Source organism: Pipra filicauda, unplaced genomic scaffold (assembly GCF_003945595.2).
Source record: "Pipra filicauda isolate LSUMZ 115617 unplaced genomic scaffold, ASM394559v2 scaffold143_size2779998_pilon, whole genome shotgun sequence".
Classification (NCBI taxonomy): domain Eukaryota; kingdom Metazoa; phylum Chordata; class Aves; order Passeriformes; family Pipridae; genus Pipra; species Pipra filicauda.
This window is the reverse complement of record NW_024103918.1, coordinates 1,265,882-1,288,468: the sequence shown is the minus strand read 5'-3', so window position 1 is coordinate 1,288,468 and position 22,587 is coordinate 1,265,882. Positions and strand designations below refer to the sequence as shown.

At 37.7% G+C, this 22,587-nt stretch overlaps 1 protein-coding gene across 4 annotated transcripts in view; it reads left to right on the top strand.

Moving 5' to 3' along the window:
• The window catches only part of LCLAT1 (lysocardiolipin acyltransferase 1), a 115,696-nt gene that overhangs the window by 56,971 nt on the left and 36,138 nt on the right, over window positions 1-22,587 (top strand). For all 4 annotated transcript variants that reach the window (XM_027713012.2, XM_039378682.1, XM_027713013.2 and 1 more), the window contains one exon: window positions 5,959-6,075. In XM_027713012.2, coding sequence (XP_027568813.2) covers window positions 5,959-6,075 — 117 coding nt within the window. The remainder of the gene's footprint in view (window positions 1-5,958; window positions 6,076-22,587) is intronic.

Here is a 22,587-nt window from a genome sequence, read left to right as displayed (position 1 = left end):
TGCATCAAAGGTATTTTATTGTAATTGCTTCAAAAGAAGCCCTCAGCAGATAAACATATAGCCAGACTTTCTGAAGCCCTAAAGAAAACAAAGCAACCATAAGTCTCCTGCTTCTGGAAAGCTGGAATACGACCCTCCATATTGCCTATTCTTTTGTTTTTCTTGGTGTTCCTTAAAAAACTGTTTGTAGTAATTCTTCAGAAAGCAATGACAGAAAAAAAAAAAGTTGCTGTATTGCTCTGTGCCTGGTAAAGCCTCATTTCCTATGGATTTGTGTCTGCATCCCTGTTCGTGGTCTCTTTTTCACTCCAGTTTCTCCTTTTTCCTTGTGTTTCCTTCTGTGTGACATTTCCTCCACAAAGCTCTTTCCACTGTCTTGGCAAGAGGCATCACGTGCTGTACTCGTGTTACCTGATGGGCTGCTGCATGCTGTGCTGAAAGCCCTGACAGATTGAATACCCATGGAGCCTTCCCTGGCTTTTCCCATTATTAGGATCTCTACTCTCAGAAGCTTCCCCTTCACTCAGCCACTGTTTTTTTCTAAAACTTCTGCTGGGCTTAATCATCTTTGAATCTCTTGTCCCTGATAAACTTTGTTTGCAGGTGGCAATAGCTTCAAAAGTTAAGGGGAGCAAACAGGTGGACAGAGAGTGTGATTGCACAGGCCTTTTTTCCTTGAGGAACAGCTGAAAAGCATGTAGGAAAGCTAGCTAGAGCTCAGGTTTTGGCAGGAATGTTGTCTTGTGGATGACAGAAGGTAACAATAACTGCAGTTGGATTTTTAACTTTTCTAGTAAATTTGTAGTACAAAGAATACTGTTCAAAAGCACTGGTAAGGGTTGATCTAATGTGTAATAGTTTCAAAATAACCCAAGTAAGGACAATTACTTAATTTTTTTTAAAATTGTGAGCCAGTGTAGTTTTTCTCACTTTTATGCAAACCTAATAGATAAATGAGGGTTTTATTTATTTATTTATTAAGATAGACTTTGGGAGTTCTCATTTATTCTTTCACTGTCTGGCACTAATATAATTTGAGGGTACTTGAAGTCATAGAAGTTCATGCATGCTTTTATCATGTACATGCATCATTTTATCATTTTTCTTTTATCCCAAGTGGAATTAAAGGAAAAGGCAGTAGTTAATAGTCAAATTTCAGTGCTAGCAGAAAATAAAAAAGTAGTAGTTGAGAGTTGTTCAGAAGTACTTGTATTAAAGTTGTCCAAATCAGTTTTCAAATAGGATGATGAGGAAAGTTTACAATTCTTTTGGGTAACACCCAGCAAAATACATCAGCCTGGATGGTGTTGACTCTGTAAAAGTAAGTGAGCTTGTTTGTTTGAGAGGAGCTAATGCTGCATACATATTTCGTAGGGAACAAACACTTAGCTTTTCATTGGGTGTAGATCTTGGAGTTTTAGGTCCAAATACGCTTCAGACTCAGATGAATGCAGCTGTTACTGCATTATGGTTTTCATCATAAAAGTGATGAAATCCTAGAGATCTTTGTTTTAATTCAAAATTAGCTCACAAACTAAAAATGTAATTCGACTTTAAAAAAATTAAATTTGTTCACTTTTTCCACTAGTTTTCAGGAGCAAAAGGCAATTTAACTTCTTAAAATCTGTAACTCAAAAATCAAGAAAATGTGTTAGCATCAGCTCCTCCTCCAGTTACTTTAAATGAAATTCTGAAGTGTGGTGCTTCAAGAAAGTGCTGGCTTTCTGAGCTTTTTCAGTAATTTTAAAATGTGATAAATGGGATTTGCCCACATGATTTGGAGATAATTGAGAAAAAAAAATGTAATCAAATTAATTACCAAAGGCAACACAGGAGCAAAAAAAAGTAAGACGATTTGGCCAGAATCCTTAGAATCTTGTACTTTTATGTTGTTTGACAGTCACTCTGCAGAAATGTTTAAATACTCAAATAAATTGGACTACTTGCACTTGTCACCACCATCCTAATGAATGTATGCTCTGAGGGGCTGCAGGTATTAGCTGAAGGAGATGGGAGAGGAGAGGCAAGTCAGTGCAAGACCTGAGTAGACAGACCATGAAGCAGTTCCATAAGTGCCCCACATCACCCTCTATTGATAAACTGGCTGCTTTCCATAAAAATAACTTATTCTCCTTAGTCTTTTTTTATAAGCAAATAGAACGAAGGAGTTAAAATGCAAAATGCTTCTAACAGGAATGAGGAGCAAAAATTCTGGGAGTACGTTTGCTTTGACTTAAATACAGTGAAAGAAAGAAAATAACCTGTTTCTAGAAAGCAACACTTATTCATATTTTTCAGAGAGAGTAAGCAGTAGGGGGCATTACCTGTAGCTAGATGATGTGAGTGACCTTTTGGGACTGAGGAGACCCAAACCAAGTTTATTTCCAAGCCCAGTCGCAAAAGCTTCTTGATGCTATTTGTTTTAGTAGGTTGGGAGAAAAGAAGAGAACACGTTTCCTCTTTTTAAGGAAATTTTTAGGCACATTTAACTTTTTTTTATTCTTTCATCTGTGAATGTTATAATCTGGCCAGCAGAACAATGAGGGATCTGCGTTAAGTTTGGCAGCGCTGACAATGTAGCCTGGTCCACTGGTTAAGGGATTTTAAAGAGGTGTTTGTTGTACGAATTCCCTCAAGTTGCAGAGGATGTAAAAATGGGTTTCTAATTTCCTGGATCAGTTTTCTAACTTCTGGGTTTCGTGTAATGAGGAGCATCGCACGTTCTGTGCCTTTTGTTGAATCCATTTCTGAGCAGCTGACTTGCTCTCAATTTCCCCTCAGGGCTTTTTGGGCACTGGTGTCTCTCACAAGGATCCCATGGGCACAAAGGTGCTTCCATCGACTGACATGATGGAGTCAGAGCATTTGTTCATAAGTAATAGTAGAGTAAGAAACTGTTTTTTTTCAAATGCTGAGACTAAAGGGAGAGGGAGGAAGGGCATTATTCTTAGGTTTTTTGTAGTGTGAGGCATATCCTACCCTTGCTTTCAGTATGGTATCAAAACCCAGTGACCTTCCTGACTTGCTGTAATAAATAATCATGTTTAATGCACAAAGACCTGTGGCTTGATAGTTGTTAGGAAGGGAAGAGGGAGATGATTTTTCCAGATGACACTGATCACTGTGTTAGCTGGGAGCGTTACTCTAGTTCTAAAATCCCATTACACTAGGGTAATGCAAAAGGGGAAGGGAACAGTCTCTGTTATATAAAACTTACAATCCAGAGGCAAGACAGGGATACAAATGTCAGGAAATAGCTGAATAGTGTTGGCCAGTGTGCTGATGTCCAGCTGTTCACACGTTTTTAGAATGGCAGTGTAGTAAAGGGAAATTTGGAAGATGTTTTGCAGATGTTTACAGTGAGTTCTTTCCAAGTACAGGGAGGTGCACTAAGAGGAGGTTTGAAGATGATTGTTTCAAGGCAATGGGCACTGGAGGTCCCAAATCTTTTTTAGTAGTATCAATTAGGTCTTAGAGAATGAGTGTGCCCATTCACTCTTTGGCTTTCCTGTGGTTCAAGTAGGAGTGTTTTACAAACACCGAGGAATTAATTTTCATGCTCCCTCTGAAGCAAAGTGCTAGTGAGCAGACATAAGGAGATAGTTTTTCTGAGTGCTCATTAACTGTGTGCAGTTTGAGATGCTTAAGAACTGCTTCACTTTATGTAGATTTATATGGCACTTGTGTCTCAAAGCTCTGATTGACTTGATTTGCAGACTGTAAGTTTTCCACAGTGAAACCCCAATTTGGATATGCAGAAAATGAAGAAGATTATACTTCTGTCCTTTGGAAACCACAATACATTAACTTAAGAACTTTGTGATAAATTAATTTAAAAAATTTTACTTGAATCACTACAGAATCTGGGAAAGAACTCTTGATTTGAATATTTTTTTTATAGCAACACTCTTGGTCATCAGTGTAATTTCTTAAAAAATAAAGAGTTTTAGTTGTTGAGCTAATACAAGTATTCCTAAGAGATAAAACCTGGCTTTTTGGAGGAGTATTTAATAATTACCAGATTACTGTTGCCTCTTCTGCCATTCCAAGTCTTTCCCATTGCTCACTTTGCAAGTTTTGCCATTGCAATGGGAGTGCAGAAGGCAAGTCCCCTTCACTGATTCAGAATGGTCCATTTACAGTATTGATTGGAGTAGTAGTCAAGGAGACAAAAATAGATCCTCTGACCATGTGGTGAAAGACATAATGTATATGTCCAAGGGAAGATAAGTTACATAGCCAAGTATAATTTTAGTGTTTCACACATTCTGTAATTTTAGCAATGCTTTTTGAAGTTGTAATATTTTTCAAGTATTTGTACGTTTTGGCAATTTGGCAAGAATTAAATATTTGGATTCTCTTTGCTGAATCACTTGCTTGGCTACTGTGCAACAGCTTTCCTCGAAATCACATGGTCAGGAAATCTGTGCACTCAATCTTAAGGGTTATATATATGAAAAGCAGCACCATAATGCTTGGAAACAGTAGGTCACAGGGAAAAATACTCAGTACGCTAATATAGCATTTATTAATTGGTAGATAATCTTTTGGGGGGGCACCTGCATTTCTTATGAATAGAGCTCGTGTAATTTAGGGAAAAAAAGGATGCAGGAATGTTGCATTACAGCAAAAAGGAAATTTCTCACTACTGTTGATTTGTTCACTTACGCTGCTGTGCCTTTACAGGAAAAAATTATGAGGATTGTAAGGGGAAGGATTTACCTCTATCACTTCTGTTAGATTATTAAACAGCAACATGTTTTTCATTACTTTATCTGTCATCTCTGTTAAGGTTCACTATGAACACTTAAAAAAGACCTTTTTCTGCTTGAAAAACATGATATATTGCTTAAACAGTTATTTTGTTCCATAGATCTGTTGGTGGGATTTTGTCTTTTAAAACACCTGCAGAACTTCGTAAATGAGTTATTAAATAAGCTAGTTGATCAAATTGGTTTTTACCATGTTGCCAAGGGAACACTGCATGTGTCCATTGCCTGTTGGCTCCAGGGGAGGCACAGCAGTACCCACAGTAAAGGACTAAATGTAGCCAGCAAAGTCCATTTGGCTCCTGACTGAGGCTGGTTGGAAGAGCCTTCTGCACATCCTGGGAAAAAAATTGCTTCCTCTCTGCCTGTCTTCAGAAGTTTTTGCTTTGGTGTCCCCATCTTCCTTGTTTAGTGGGCTCTGTTAGCAACCAGCTCTGGAAAGCCTTTGTCTGGCTTTCTCGCAAGAGGTTCCTTCTTACCAGAGGTTTGAAACACGTTTGTCACGGGGTTTAGCCATCCTGCTTTTCAGATGCCTTGTGTGTACTCTATCTACAGTAGCAGGCACATGCTGTGACACTGAGTCACTTGATCAAAAAATTAAAAAACAGGGTATGTACGTGCAGAGCAGGTTGATGAATAAAATGAGGCGAATTCAGAATGAAGATGTAAAATACAATTTTAATGTATTAGATGAACTGCTTTTCTCCATTTAATGTTTTCTTTCTGAAATAAGTTTAATGTGGTTAAACGCTGATCTCAAGGTATTTCTGTACATAGTATCAAACCTACATTACTATACATTGTGCCTTTTGAGTTAAAAACCCCCTGAAATGCAATTGAGCCAGTTGACACATTTTACTGTAAAATGGGTATTGAAGTGTACAGAGAACTATTAACAGACTTTAATTTGTAGATTTCAGGTTGCATTTGATAGATATGAGATTTACTGATTATTTTCAAAGATAAATGAACGGGTAAAAAGGCTTTTCTTGCAATCCACGTGGCTCTTCCTCATACCATGGTATGGCCAACTGAAAGCACACTTACTGTCTGCCTCCCACACGAAAAGCTGTTGTACATTTGTACTGTGTGAACTGCTGTTGAACCATTCCTGTCGTACGATCATTAAATTTATTTCGTGGTCTACATGCACACTAACAGAAAATGGTGCTTTTTATTCTCTCCTCAGCCAATACCAAAGCCCGCAGTAATGAATTCGCTGAAAAGAACGGATTTCAAAAATACGAGTATGTCTTACACCCGCGAACAACCGGGTTCACTTTCGTGGTTGAGCGTCTAAGGGAAGGTAACCCTGCTCTCTTCTTTTCTTTGTTTAAGAAAACAGATCTCACCCAAGCTGTTGAAGCTGATGTTCACAAAACTGATAGAAGTAATTCCAGGAAAACTGATCACAAAGAAAGCCCTTGTTTGCAACCCTACTTTAAATGATTGTAACATGGAGAGATTTGAGAGAGTTGATAACAGACACTGATATCATCAGGAGTATGCAGTGAAAGAAAACGACCTTTTTTTTTTTTTTTTCTTAATATTGTAGCTTCTTTAGTGGTATTACCTCAGAAAACTAGTGGAAAAGATCCTAAGGAGGTTTAGCCTTATTGCCTGTACTGTCCTCTACCCCAAGTGGGTGGTTGATGCTGAACACACAGGCAATTATGTCACTGCCCTCTCTGAAAAAGCTTCTGATTTTAAGTCCTAGAGCTGAGAATACAAGTTGTTATGTTAAAAGGACAAGCAGCATGTAAATGCAGCAAGTTGGCTGCCCAGTGCTGTCAGCTTTTTTGGGCAATGGTGACTTGGAGAAGTTCTCTAAAATAGAAGTTGTGCTGCTTGGCAGGGTGGTGGGTAAGAGAGCATGTGATAATTGCTTTTTACCTAGAAGTGGTCTTCCATCCTCTCTTAATCTGGGAGTTGAGGTTGAGTCTCTGTTATTGGGAGAACTGAGTATAAAGATGTGATTGCTCGTTAGATTGAGATGTCTGTGGGTTTTGGGAATGAGCATTTTGATGAGGTTTTAGGACATAAAGATGTAACCTTTAAATGGTACTGATGTGGCAGAGGTTCAAGTACAGATGAGTGAATATTTGCAGGATATATGGTTGAGGAAAATAAACATGTACAGTAGATATGAAGTGACTTTTTTATAGGCTAGTTCTTCAGGGGAAAGCGATTCTAGATCTTTAACACATGCTGGTTATTTTGACTGCCAAGGGAAGAAGTTTGAGATTATTAAAAAGAATAAGGGCCTGCTGGTAGGTTTTTTTGCTTGCTGGAATCCTTGCTTGGATTTTAAAAGCAGACCTGGCTTGCATTTTACCTGCTTCCTACTAAACAGATATCCTAACATTGCTGTAAACTCTTTGGTATTTTGTCAAGGTGGACAATCCCAGCTGTACCACATATCTATTTGTCCCTATTTGTGTTGGACGTTCAGAGCCAGACATCTTAGATTTTCATCTGTCTTGAATGTTTATTACTCAATTTGCTGTAGTAAAAAAATTTGCCACATACACAATTTCAAAAGCGTGTTTTACTTAAATTTTCACATCAATAAGTTAGCCTACTGCATAAAAATATTTCAAGCCTGGAATAGATTTTCAGTTAAAGAAATGTTTTCCACTCGAAATATTAACAAGTTAAAAAAAATGATTCTGCATTTGCTGCACAAACAAGCTTTGTGGTTATACAGTAATTTTCTAATTTTATAAAAATGCTTTTCTCTTCCACTGCTCTATGAAAGATCTTTGCAAATTAGGCTGTTGGATTATAAAAAGGAAAATAGTTGAGGCTGATTAACTGATTTTATGCAGTAGAAAGCTGGAGAAAAACCAAAAACATTCCCAGATAATTTTTTTGTCCAGCCTTTCAAGTGGTTTTAAATCCTCTTTTTATTTAAGGCGGGCAAATATTGTGTGAAATATTAATGTCCCTTTAGCATTGAATTTACTAGGTATTTTGTACCTTGATAAGCATTGTAAACTACATATATTACAACTGTATGCTATTATGTAGTAAATTATGTGCGAAAAGGTAATTCAAGTAGTATTTTAAAGTACTTGGTTATCACTTATTAATTTTATCATTGGTTTTCAATTGTTTGCAAATGTGCCAAATGTGGACCATTTGTGTTTCTGTAGTTGCTGGACTTTAAAATAAATGTCTTTATCTTTTCATCTATACAATATAGATGTTCAGGTTGATATTCAGATGCTGATGGCCCAGTTGGTACCTAGTGTTATTGTGCAGCTCTGGTTTGAGTTATTGACTTAGATGTCTTTTTTACAATTCTGATTTCTGATACTAACAGTAATAAAGAAAACCAGGGTTGTCAAGGATACAGTGTAAACCTGAGTTCCTGTTTCTGAACTGTCTTAATGCTACAATCATAGTAATAATCATAAAAATAGACTTATTTCCTTTTATACTGCTCATAACTGCAAGCACAAAGCAATGTGTGTGACTTTAACATGCAGGAGGGAGTGGTAGAGATTTTAACATCATGTTTACATCTTTGAAAGTATTTTTGTGCATAGATGACAACCCTATTGCCCTAGAGCTCTCTAGTGAATACATTTTGGCCTGTGGCTGTCTTCCATTCCTGAGGCTCAAGTGTCTTTTCTTCAGGCTCAAGTACATTATTTTGCTCCAAGAATAAGTTGATGAAAAGAGGGGGAAAATGTCATTAGAAGTTTAACTGCTTTTCAAATGTTGAAGAAACTAACCTAATTTGGCAGGAACCCTGATTAATATGCATCACAAGCTGTAGCATGAAAGAATTACCTGTTACTATATAAAAATAACAATTAGCGACCCTTCTGAATAGGAAATGAAGAATCAAGCAAAAATAACCTTCAGTAAAATGTTGCCAGTATCTCTGCAAAGGAGTTTCTTCCTAGAGGAAGCACTGTCTGCATCCTGACAGTATTATCTGAGCAGTTACCTTTGCTTTCCATAGGTGGCAAAAATCTCTGAACCGTATGAATGGATCTTTGTTATTGATGACCAACACTCAAATTCCTCTGGCTGCCTTCTCGCTCTTATATGGTCATTCTTTCAACTATTTGCCCATAAATGCTGCAGTGGTGGTTTCTAAGTCACTGCTGAGATTATGTGAGCTGAAAAAAAAAGATCTATTTAACCTGCAATAAAAATTGTTTAGGCCATACATATCCTTGGCTTTTGAGTCGTACCTTTCTCTCCCCATTCTGGCTCTTCATGAGTGGTAGCTCTTCCCCCCTGAGCTGACTCTTCTAAACAGAAACCCAGGTAAAAGCTGAACGTTTTTCCTTTTCATTATGCTCAGGTGCCAAAACAGTGAAAATGTTATTTTACCTGTAAATGATCATATTAGTGTTTTCTCATCCATAGAAACCATGGAATCTCCCAAGAGCAAACACAGACTATGAACATGCTTTAGGTGTATAATTAATAATATACTCAGGAGAATAAGGACTGCAGTTGTTGCTTGACTATTGATGGAAAGCTAAGAGAAATAAAATAGGTGATTTGCTTCTTTCTAATTCTCTTCACTTGATCAAGTATATCAGTTGTCTTGCCTAAGCTGGTTGGAATCCTGATAAATACTGTATTTCTTTGGGGAACAAAGGCAAGAATTTTTTGAAAGATAGAGTCAGAACATGTAAATGAGCAAGAGAAAAAGAACTCTATGCACCAAAATGAGGATTGGTCACTTTTTTTAACTCATCATCATATACCTCTCTTTAACCATCTCCTAAAATCATGTTTAATCCTTTCTTTTAAGCCTAAAATTTTGAATAGATGTTATGTATGGGGTAATTTTTGGCAGAACTTGGGTTAAGGTAACTCATCTCCTTTTACAAAGTGTGTGACTTTGAGAAGGACTGTAATGTGCAGGAATTTAAATAAGACTTTAACAATGTTAATTGAAAACATTTGTGGTTTACAGAAGGCTCTTGAAAATCCAGTTTGTGAGATCCTTCTATAAAAGGTCAGGAGGTTACTCAGAAATGAAGTATAGGTTTTCAAGCCTGGTTGTATTTTATAAAGTTTTTTTCTGAAGTGCCAAATGACATTGAAAGTTCAGATGGCTTGAATGTTCAGTTTCAAAGGGAAGGAAAATAATACTGGTTGATTTGATTCAATATTGTCTGGATTCATTGAATTACATATATTATCTTGGCATAATATCTGTAATTGTAGCCAAATAGTCTGTCAAGAGAAAATAGCTGTTTACAAAAGTTTTCTTAAAATTGCTTCATGGCTTTTAAGTATTTTCTCAGGACTAAATAAACAGTAAGTGTTAAGACAGAGCTAAAGCTTTAAAGCATCATTAGAAGATTATTCATGCTTTTGCAGACACTCATTTCTGCCAACATTAAATTTAAACTGACCTCTTTTTGACACTTCCTCTACAGTCGTCAACAGTCTTAAATATCTGTATGCATGGGATTGGATGTTCCCATTATGGGGTTTGTATTTTACTACGTTTACAGTATGATGATCAGTCAGAATTATTTGCCTTATTATAGTATTTCAGCTTTGAGTTTATTTCTGGTTCATAATTAGTCAACTGAAAAAAATATTACAGATAACAGCTGCCAACTGCAGCATCCTAAAATAAACAAAGATACAAATTTAACTTCAATGCACATCCTTACCAATGGAACGACACCATGATTCTCATCCTTTTTTCATGACTGGTTCAAAATTGATAGTTTTGCCTTAAAAGTAATATTTAGACACACAAAATCAGAAACTGGGCTGTATTTTCTAATGTTAATACCTGAGTTTTGCACTTGTACAGCGTTTCAGTAATTAAATGCAGGTATTCCAACCTATTTCATTGCTAGGGCAGTAAAGTTGTATTTAGGTGTTCAATCCAGGATATCTATGTATAAAACTATGTAAATGTTTTAATCCTGTGATGCTTAATGACTATTATACAGATTCTGTATGTTTTTATACGTGGAGTATCCACTTATGCATATTATCGTGCTTAACTCTTAATGCCATTTCTTTGGGTTATTGTACAATTTGCTTATATGGCACTTCTGAGCTCATAATCTACGGAAACAGTTTGTGATTTGCAGATTAATATATAAAACAGTCAATAGGAGACAATGTTGAGCAGTTCTTGAAAGCTGACACATAAGGGTCGGCTCACTGTGCTGGGGTGTGAAGGAGCCGGGGAGTTAGGCTGTGGGTCTTTGTGAGCGGCATCTGGGTGTCCTCGCTGTGCATCTAGAATGTAGCAAGCTCCTGTATAAATCCCTAGGTAGCTTATGGACCATCTTTAGCAGATGATTCTGTCTTTAGCCCTGCAACTGTCTCAAGAGCAAAGGGACTCAAATTTGATGCATTTGTGTAAACGATGTTTAAAGTTGAGACTCTCAGTTTAGTAATTTATTAATGAGATCCTTTGGCTTGAAGGAGCCAGACTGTATTAGCTCCCAGAGCTTTTTTCTTACTCTGACTTTGAAAGAGAGAGAGGAGGATGCTTTTATGAGTGGATGAAATGAGGAATGTTACCATGATACTGCCAGGGACTTGTCTTCTGGTGTACTTGCCTTCTGCTTCTACTCTGTACACAGTTATGTCTGAAGCACCTACAGCTTACAAGGCAGATGACATTCGTTCTTTCAAACATAAAGCAAAGCAATACCAATTTCTAAGTGTGTTTTATTTGGGCTTTTTAAAGGGAAAATTGATGCAAGTGTAAAAATCAGGTCTGTTCTTTGACTGAAATGCTCAGGCTACGGTGGTGGTGTATATGAATGAACAGATGTACATATTAAATATACTGCTTTTTATTTTGTTACACAAATTTTCTTTCCTTTTCACATAAATATTGGGTGAGGCATGCGAGTCTTGATCACAGAAGTCTGCTGAGTTACAGAGGTTTTATGTGCTCCAACAGAACTGTGTACATGACTTCAGCAGTTTTCAGGTTTGTGCATAATTTGTCTTCTGTGTAACAGAGGTACAGGACGTAGAAAGACTCCACATCAAATGACAGAAAGGGTTAGATCTGTTGTTTTAACAAAATTTAGCCTCCCACGTTGTGACTGAACAGATTCCTGACTCCTAAAATGATATGTTGGGCCACTGCCAAAATTTCTGTGGGTTTTGGCAAGGCCAAACCTTGCACACTGACCAGCACTGCCATCTCTCAGAGCAGCTCTCGCCTGTTTGTGCTGGTTGCTCAGCGCTTGTGTAAACCAAAACCAACGTGTTTTCAAAATAGGAAAATTTAAGTGTCCACATGAGCCTTAACTCTAGGTCCTCAATCAATTAATTTCACCCTTATGTCCATCAGATCTGCAGAGATTAAGCAGCAACTCTAAACCATCATTTCTTAATGCAAGGAAATTCTTTCTTCCTGATTTTTTCCCCCCCCCCTCTGTGCTTGTGTTCCTCCCAGAGTCATGTTACTAAGTAGACTGATACTCTGAAATTACTGAGCTGTTGTGAAAGAGCTTTGAGCAAGTTTTTAGCTTAAAATGCAGTATTAGAACTTCATGGGCTGTTGTAATTGAACTTGTGCTTTTATGAGAATTGGATCCTGTGCATTAAATAGTATAGCCTTTGATATAGAAATATCAGTATGTAAATTGAAGCTTGTATGCTTTTTATGCGTTTTGTGTGTCAGTAAAAAATTCATAACGTTAGTTATTTAAAAAAAAAAAGCAGAGACCTCGTTCAAAAGCACACTTTTATCGTTGGGCATGTCTGTGAAATTCAGCAATGCAGAAAATCAGGTGCAGGCTGTTGTGCTTTATTGCGATTGCTGACAGTTGTCTCTGTATGCTGGAACATGGGAAAGGGCAGCTCGACTTTTTCCAGACTCATGTTAACCATTGATGATTACCATATCTCGCAAACATCTGCACGTGTTGGCTGGGATGTACTTCTCAGAATGAACACCAGCTTTCTGTTAGATATATTTTGGCCTTTGGAACACGTTGAAGTTTCTGTTTCTCTCCTTTCATGACTTACTAGAGCAGCAGTCTGCACAGCTTGCCCCACCTCTGTGGCAAACAGTCCATTGTTTAGTCCTCCTGGGAAGGATTTGCTTTTCCTTGATTACTCTTTTCTCTCAGCCCCCATCCTTTCCTCTCTCCATCCTCCACTGCTTTTGAGAAGGGAGCACAGCCTTTCACTGGAGGGTTTATGGTGTTAGAATCGCTACCCCCTTTAGTGTTTGCAGGTTGACACGTTGTTGTTTGTGTCACCACACATCTGTGGTACTCATCAGAAATATTTCAGGGTTTACGTTCTTGAGCCTATCAAGATCAACCTACTGAAATAATCCCCATACAGTCTCTTACATGTCAGTCATGGCTTGTGACAAGCAGATATACCATGCAGTGGATAATTTTCCGTTTACCTCCTCACAGGAAATTAATAGTCACAGTGGTAACTATGCTAAAAACTTATTATTTGCCAGCAGTTACCCCACAGTGGTATTAGAGGTTTCCACTGTTTTCCCTTAACTCAGAATACACAGTATCTGTGGTAACGATGTGGTAATGTTTGGCGAGTGTGGACTTTTTTAATTGCTTCAACTGGAGGCCTGGAACGATGTTAGCTCATCAGATTGCATATGTAAAAGTGAAGCTTGGCCACAGAGGAGTTCAGGGAAAATGATTGCTCAGGAAAAACTAGAATAATTTTCTTCAGAATTAAGAAGATGTTCCTGCTTTTTGTTTTTAATCTAATGGTTTATCTCCTTTTGAAAATATTTTTAAGAAAGGTTTTTCTGGTTCTTAATGTACTTTATCTGGGTGGTGGACTAAGAGTGTGTGTAACAAGGTGTGTCTGCTGGGCTAGACTGTGTCAGCATCTCTCTGGCTATGTGTTTTGAAAGGTCATTCATCTGATTGGAATATTTATCTGGTTTGGATTTTTTGCTACAGTGTAACTTGCAGCAGCACAGTAGGCTTAACATAGAGTCTTACAATACCCTTGGTGCTCCCCCAAGCCTGCACAAAGCATCAAACAGCCCATTTTGTGGGTTTCTTCCCTACATCCTTGTGATGGGCTTGATACTGATAAAGTATACTGAATATTGTGAGAATTGTCAAGGGGATTTGGGGTTTTGTGTCAGAGTACTGAGAGTTACAGTTGTTTTTAAAGACTTATGGCTTCAGGACAGACAATAGGTGAGCCTCAGGTAAAGTACAAGTTTATTAATTACTGCTCATTCTTGTCATTCAGTGATCCAAGAATTTGCAGGTGATGTTGGTTGGATTGGTAGCATATTTAATTATTGCTGAAGTTGAAATTAACTCCTATAAACAAAGGAATAGTACTGACATCTATTTATTTCACATGCTATTTCCAGATGCTTTACACAGCATACCCATTTCTCAGCTCTGTTTATTAGTAAGGCAGATAATTGCTTCAAGCAGTCTTGAGGAGAGAGGAACCTAAACATACTTTTTCCATACTGGTTTTTTTTTTTTTTAACTGCATTAGTTTCCGTTAGGAGATGATGTTTCCTGATGTGTTTTATTAGAAAAATAGCAGCATCTACAGGCTGAATAGACTAATCCCAAATCAAGAGTCCCATTGTAGAGGAGATTCTCAGTCATATTTGTTAGATTTCCCACTCTTCCACTTTTTGCAGATGCTAGCTGTTTTCGTTTCCAGCTGCATTAAGGTTGCTGCAAATGTGTTTTGTGTATTCCTGATATCATTTTTCTATATGAGTAATTGCTGGCAGGGGAGAAGGTCCATGGAGTATCATTTCACTTACTGGAAATGTTGGAATCCTCAAGCTGTTCAGATATAGCCCCCAAATCTGTAAGATACTAATAAAACTTTCAATCTCATCTACTTGCAAAACATGCTGCTTATGTATCATTAAACCTTAAGTAGTTTGTTTCTTTCATTCCTTTCTGCTGTTGCAGCTTCAGCTCTCCTTCCCTTTGCCCTCCTCCCAGTCCCCTGCCATTATTTTCAGGATATAAAAAAATTAGCCCACCATCATACTTTTCCAAGCTGACTCAGATCCCTGAGTTTAGCAATCATTTGCAAGGCTCTGCTCCGGAGATGTTGAGAGCAGTGCCACATTCATGAATCCTGGATGTTGCTATGGGACTGATACTGAAAAACGAAAAACATAAAAGGGCAGAGGAGCTTGGGAAAAATTGTAGTAGAGCATAAATGCTTTTTAAAATAGATTCTTATCAAAACATGAACTTCAGCATAAATTCAACTCTACACCTCATTCATCACTATATATGTAATCTGAAATATTGCTGTCTTTGGGACTTATTTTGTCAACCTTTTTCTGAACTGCAGGATTCTGGAGGGCAGGAAATAAGGTCTTGGCTCTCTGTGTTCTCACTAAACATTGGTAGGATATAGGAAGGGTTTCCCTTTACTGCCTATGTGCCATGCCAGTTATTCGAAGTGCTGTACAATGTGAATTAGGTGTTATAACGAAGTATATTACACTTATGGTGTTTGAATGTATTTTCCCATAAATTTGTTTATTTGTGGAATGGCTACCAGTTAAGAACTGGAGAACTATTTTAATATGCATTCAAGTTGGTAGTGTCTCTCCCTAACCTTATTTCATACCATTAAAAACTAATAATATCTTAAAATAAGCATCTCTGAAATGCGTCATATCTATATTTAGACTTATGCAAAACTGTCATTTTGTTGGTGCTTGTTGTCATTGTTGACCTTGCAGTATAACAGTAAAAGTAAGTGCTCTTGATGATTTTAAAATAATACCAGAAGCAGAGATCTGAGCAACCTTTTGATCACCAGTCCTACACTGCACTGCTCTGGAAGGAGCCAACCTGACCTGATGGTTTCTGGTATGACATAGACGGTAATGACATCTATTAGGAGAAAAGCATAGCATGCACAATAAATAAAAAGAAGAGAGACATTTTCAAAATGCTTCAGAGACTTTGGAATTTGTGAGCAATGACACGTTTGCGTTGCCTGGAAGTTGCTATGGGTACTGATGTTTAAAAGCCAAACACACACAGGGCAGACCTTAGGGACATAAGTCCCATTTAAAATCCTATAAGAATTAGTGTTCTTTTATATCTGCTTGGATGCTTTTGAAAAATCATCACTCAAAAGGATTCTTTCCTTAAGTGCTCTCCAGGTTCATCCTGTCAGCAGCACCATTGTGCTTTAACCAGTTGACTTCTGCCTTCACTTATCCAAAAAGCATTCCTTCCAAAAGATCTGAAAGCTCCCTGGCTTCCTCTTTCAGCTCTTTTCTTTGCTGTTCTTGTAGCACGTATCAGAAAATTAAATGAAACATATGCTCAGCAGCTATGTGGCTCCTGCTTTTCTCCCCATTGTTCACACACTATCTGTGAGGCTCGTGTCTTTTTGAGGCAGGTATTTCACTTTGGTACATCTGAAACACCCATCTCACTGATATATTAGCCTTTTTGAAGCAGGTAGCAGTTAAGCTACAGCTGCCTCAAATAGTGCACTCTGCATGTTCACAGCATTGCAAATATTTAATAAACCTGTTAATAATACATTTCAAACCACACTGAGCGGCTATGGAGATTCATCAGGATTTATGCTACCTGTGGTGCTAGCAAATTCAGTTGACATTACACACTGAGACACAGATGTAAGCATGCACTCAGTGTTAAAATACATACATAATTTCTGATTTATAATAGCAGTGTCATACATTAGGATAGAACGTTTTCAAAGGATTATTCTCCTCCTTGAAGGTATAAATAATCCTGACTTGCAGTCTTGCATTTTTCTGTATTCTGGCACATGTTGTAATCAACCAGCAGCATATTCTTTTTCATGTCTTCTTCTTTGGATAGCAGTGGACAGCACAGAATTCATTAAAACAGAACAACCAAAATGCTTATAGAATATAATGCACCTGTAACTCAAATGGTGGGTTTTTTTCCTGTAAGGTCTGGTATGTTGTTTACATACAGAGATGTGTGTATCTAGAGGAGTTTTGATTAATGATTTCTGTCTTGGCAAACTGTCTAGGATGAGGATCATATTCTAAAACCTAATTAATATAGTTACAGAAAACAAATCTTACTTAGCCTTTGTGAATTTATGCAGTGAGGATATATGCCCCCTGATTTTTTTATAAGGAAAATTATTTTACTTTGCCACTCCCTCTAAGCTGACTGAAAGCACTGTGGCCAGACAAGGGCTGCTTTATACCCTAAATGAAGAACTGTGGTTACGAAGCTGTGGTTACATGGGTTTCAACTAGTCAAGCCTGTGAGCAAACCAAGGTCACTCAGTCTGCAAAATATTTTGAGGCATCCCCCAGCCAGGGTAGCAGTGTTGTTCAGAATGAGTTTCCCTGGCCTCTTGCTGAAGGTCCATTGCCACCTCTTGACTGGGCAAGAGGAGGAACTCAAGTGAGTAACTACACATCGCTTTGAAACCATTCAAGGATCTGCTCTTGGTATGCTCTGTCTTGATCTACAAGTGAAATGGCCTCATAAGGCGCTGCATCCTTTCAAAGTAAAACAGTAGGAAAGTGTCAGGCATTCAGATTGCATAACTGACAAAATGGGAATTTCAGAAAGGGAGATTGAATGCAGCCCTCTTGTGGTGTATACTTTGGAGCGAGAGAACTAATGTGTTTTGCCAGTTTGGTATTTTCTTTGCTTAGAATGACAAACTTCTAACAATGTATTTCATGCTTTTTCATTTCAAACGACGGTAAAATAAGTCAGAATGGAGAGCTTTTACTGGCAGGGCTTTGAGGTTGATCTGCTATGTGAGAAGCTATAAAAGAATAAAGCAAGTTTATATGTTCTCTGGAGGATCCCAAGAAGGGTGAACCTGAGGAAATAAACAGAGTTTCTTCTTAGGAGAAAGGTGGAATTGGGGAATATCTGGTTATATCTCCAGAAATGTTGCCTTTATTTTGAAAAATTCTATAGTAACTCTTTAACAACTGTTATTTCAACATTATTTTCTCAAAATATGTTGCTATCCAGAAACAGATTCCTAAGATACTTTTGTTATTTTAGTAGAAGAGTTGTGGCAAATACAAAAGGATGTAAGTAGTGGAGATAGATGAAAGAAATGAGAGGCTTGAAGATGTATAGTCTGACAGCAGAGTATGCTTCCACATCTTATAAATACAATAATGTGATTTATACCTATGAGTAATCCAGACTACACTTTGGGAAACAGTGTATGTCAAATGAGATATTTGCACGTGGTTACATAATAAGAATCTTCTAGCTCTCAGATTTTGTTCTCTTAGGGAAAAAAAAGGAAAGGACAAAACTCCCCCCAAACAAACAAGCAAACAAAAGAACACACAAAAGTTTTTTCTAATTTTCGAGTGATAAGTTTCTTCATTGGCTTGTTACTAGATTTTACTTCTGCTTTATGGAGCAGAAATGTCATGTTGCTTTTTCCTCCCTGGAATTTGCTATGTATACTTGATGTGAAAAAAAATGAAGAGTTATCTTGAAAAGGAGCACCAGCATAGTTTTAATCCCAGAAGTATGACACTTCACAAAAATTGTTCTCTGAAAAAAAATAAACATACTAAGAAACCAATTTTAAACAAATAAGAACATGAGCAATATTCTGGTCAGGCTTTTGTCACAAAATAAACAAAGACTATCGAGACCTGCATGTAAAATATATTTTGTCTGCTACTTAGCACACACTGTAGCTAAAATGGAAAATTCTGTAGAGCCGAATGATAGCACTAAGTGAATTGGCATTTGCAATTAGTTTTCCAGTGGTTTGGCTGTATTAATAATGCAGCAGAAGGACAGGATATCCTTCAACTAAGTCAGTATGAAAAAAGGTTTTCATTAGCATTACAATGAACTCTGAGAACTAGGTATTCTTACTCACTGGAAAAAAGGTTTGGGGAAGCAAATTTCATGTTTGAAAATGTTTGGTGAGTTTTGGAGTGTATCTAAATATGATTATTCTCAGAAACTGTTTTTAGTATAGTGTAAGGATAAAGTGTCTTTCTCAGGCTGTTATTGTAATTCATAAGATGTTATTTTCAGCAGTGTTTATTACACAAAAGAATGTTCAGAACCAGATAAATACACTAGGGAGCCTGGTTAAATTGGAATAAACCGAAGGAGTTAGTTAAAGTTACAAGAGAAACAAAATACTGACATAGATGCAATAAATTATTCTTTCTGTTGTTTTCCTGTAATAGTCTGCTTTGGTCAAAACCAAAGAGCAGTAACTAAGATATTTGCATATTTGTGGGCAAATTTACATGAAGATCACAAATGTTCTGATTTATCAACCAAGGTAAAATGAGATTGAAGCAATCCAGTCCAGAGGAGCAGATGCTTATCAGCAGAACCTTGGCACTGAATGTGATTAATTGGAAGCCATCAGATGCAAGTTGCTGACGATGAATGGGTAGATGAGGAAGCAGAGTACCTTTTCGGAGCTGTTGTCACCACAGACCACAGGGCACTTGTGTTTGACAGAATGGTCAAATTAGTCCAGCCTTCATAACAGAGTATGTGATTCTGCTAAAATGGAGCTGACCATCTGGCAGCCTACAGCAGCTTTGGAATTTGCTGCCTTCGCCGGTGTACCCCATCCTGAATTATGTGCTTAGATTTTAGCCTTATGCCCAGCTACATCATTATCAACCAGTAAGATTATTAAACAATAGCTCAGGATCATCGAAATTCTTAGTCTTTTCCACATACTTGGTTAGAACACTATCAGGATTTTTGTGGGGGATCCCTTCCTACGCTTCCCTGCTCTAAACACTCCAAATATTCTTTCATGTAATCCTTCTTCACTAAGTTATTGTGGGACCGTCCTCTGCAGATTGGCCTGAAAGAATGTCCTAAGTGGCATCACCAGTTCTGCAGAAGACAGTTCATTCTTGGTGTTCCTTCTCTCTTATGCCACTTTACCCTTTTTTCTGTCTTCATCTGAGAGCAGAGGGAGGAAACTCTGAAGTTCAAGAGAACTAAGAAATGTCAAACCTTCCTGATTTTGTCTACTGGACATTTCTGCTTTCTACTCTCTCTGCTCTTATCACCACATTCCTGCTCTGGCACTCACTACAGTGCAATTAATTGCTAGTAATTTCTGTGTGTTATGCTCAGTTTATTCTTCTCTTGAAAGAAGCCAGAATTTGATGGGCCCCTCTCTCAAGCATGAGAAACATGATGCTTTGCTGATTTTCTTCAACAAAGTCACTCCAGATCAGGTACTTGTCAGAAGGAACCTTCTGCAGCCTCTCTGAGACTTCTGCTCTGCACACCTCCACCTAAGGCAACCCTAGTTTTGCTGATGCCTGGCAGTTGCGCAGTACAATAATGTTTTAATCCAGTGTACGAGGGACCAAATTTCTTGCCACACAACAGACACTTGTGATAGTAAAACTTCCAACTCAACATTTCTGAGATATATTTGGTTCCTTTATTTGTCCAGTATAAATAATGCACCCCATAGATGACATTTTGAGTGGAATTCAATTAGCAGGGATACAAGTAGGGTTGGTTGAGTTCTGTAGTTTCCCTCTGTTTGTCAGCAGAGGCTTGTGGAGGTTACACAGTAGGGGAAGCTTTAGGTTGCTGCGTTCTCTATAAAGTCATGAATAATAGGGTCCCCCTGCCAAACTTGTGTTTTAGATGACAGCTGGCCAGCTGGTCACTCTCAAAGGAATTTGCTGTGAGTGGGTGATGTGTTTAAATGATCTTACTGATCAGATTTGAAGGCAGATCCATGTTGAGAAAAGCTCCCAGAGGATGTGTGAGTACAACTCCACGAGGGACAGGAAGGTCTGTACCAGAACCTCAAATGGCACACTGGGCAGAAGGCAGAGACTTGGGGTGAGGTGTCCAGCTGTAACTTTTTCATGAATTTTTGACTGGGCTTGAAAATAATTGGCTGTAACATCAAGTCTGGAAAGGAAAAACTATTAAGCCTCTATTAGCAAACAAAGAGCAGGTAGTCACCTTGTTAAGCATAGGTGAAATCTGGACCAAAGTGTCTAGTCCAAGAGTAGCAGATGTGAGTGGAACCTGATCTCAGAACTGCAAACTTAGAATTCTAAGTATCTTAACAGGGAGGGAAATGGAAAAGTTGTTTTTATCAAGCCTGTGCCCCAGCTATTGCAATACCTCAGTATTGCTCAACCTTAGTGTACTGTGAGAATACAAACGTCTTTAATGTTTTGTTTTTTTTTTTTAAATATAGCAGTTCTGTCTTATCTGGTCATAAGGTAGAAATTCCTTTGCAGGAATTTCAGTGGCTTTTAGTTCAAGATTGTGTTAAGATAACTTTAAGTGTTCTGTTTTGGCTACCAGATCCTTGCAGAATCCCTCACTTGTTGAAGTTGGTAGAAAATTTCATACTGACTGTACTAGAAAGATGGTTGCATGTGTTCTTACATGTGACAAAAAACCTGTATAATGTCTATATACAGCAGTGTTTAACATCCTGGTGTGTCAAATAGATATTGATGTGTTTATTCTGTTTCAGTGAGGCTTCCTCTGCATAACTGTCTTGTATGTCAGTATGTTGGGATAGGTAGTATGGCTTTGAGAAAAGGCAGTATAAAGGAGGTGAGAGAAAGTCAGCATAGATGTATGTGTTTGAATGCTCACTCAGTTGAGTGAAACTGCAGTGTACATCCCCCTTAAGTGTAAAACACTGGAAAAAAGAATCAAAACGCAGAAGAGGTGAAGATGAGTGGGAAATTGCTACTCATCTGTTGAATGGAAACTTGATGTTAAATAAGATCTTCTTATGTTTCACTGTTTGAAACACAGTAAGAGTTCCAGGAACTAATTACCTAGCAATGGATGATGACATGGAAATATATTAAATATACATAGATAGCTAACCATGAATACTTGATGCATGCAAAAGAAGAATCTAGTTAATTTTTATGTAAATTAAGCAACATTGAATGTGGCAATGTAATAAGCAACAACACTGTTTTGCATTTGAATAGAACAAAGCAGCAAATTCACACTTGAAATAGAACCTTTCTTCTTAAATTGTCTATTCCTGGATAGATATTTTAATGTATGCTTTATTCATAGTAAAAACGTGGTCTTCATAGGTATCATCTTGTATAGAAACAATCAGACAATTTAGCCTTTTAAAAGCTAATTTAATTCTTTGGTGGGTTTCCTGTCTGTGTTATCTCTTTTAATGATTAAAGGGGCGAGTGTTGAATCAATGTGATAAGAAGGCATAGTTAATGCCAAGATCGTGTAAGGACTAGCTTATTTCCAAAACTTTGTGGAAGTAATGAAAAGAGGTGCTCCGTACCAAGAGAGTATGTTGGGTGTAGACTGGTCTGGCAGAGATAGAGATGCTCCAAGGGCAGGTTTAGATGCACCACGCTGCTTCCTTGGGGGAACAGCTCCAGCATGAATTCAGATGAGAGGCAGCAGCCTGTTATCTGGAAGACAGAAAACTCACTTGTAGTGAATAAGTGTAGAATAAGAACTGAGGAGGACTGGGGAGAGGGAAAAAGTTCAAAAAGAAGGTGCATATGTCTTTAGCCTTCTGCTGCAGATTTCTTGATAGATGGCAGTGCTTATCATGACTTTATGCAATGGTTTATTTATGCTGCTCCTATTGCTTCATTCCAGAATCATCTATGGATACATAAAAAGTTCAAATATAGATCTTAAAACTCTCTTAGAGCTGTAAGTCATTGAGGGTGAGGGAGGAAGGTATTAAAACAATTATTATATGTATATTAATATGCACTGGTAAACAAACTTTAAAAACTGTGAAATAACAGATGCCTTTGGTACGTTTCAGTGGTAAGCATATGGCTATTCAAGTTTGCAATACAAATCCCAAA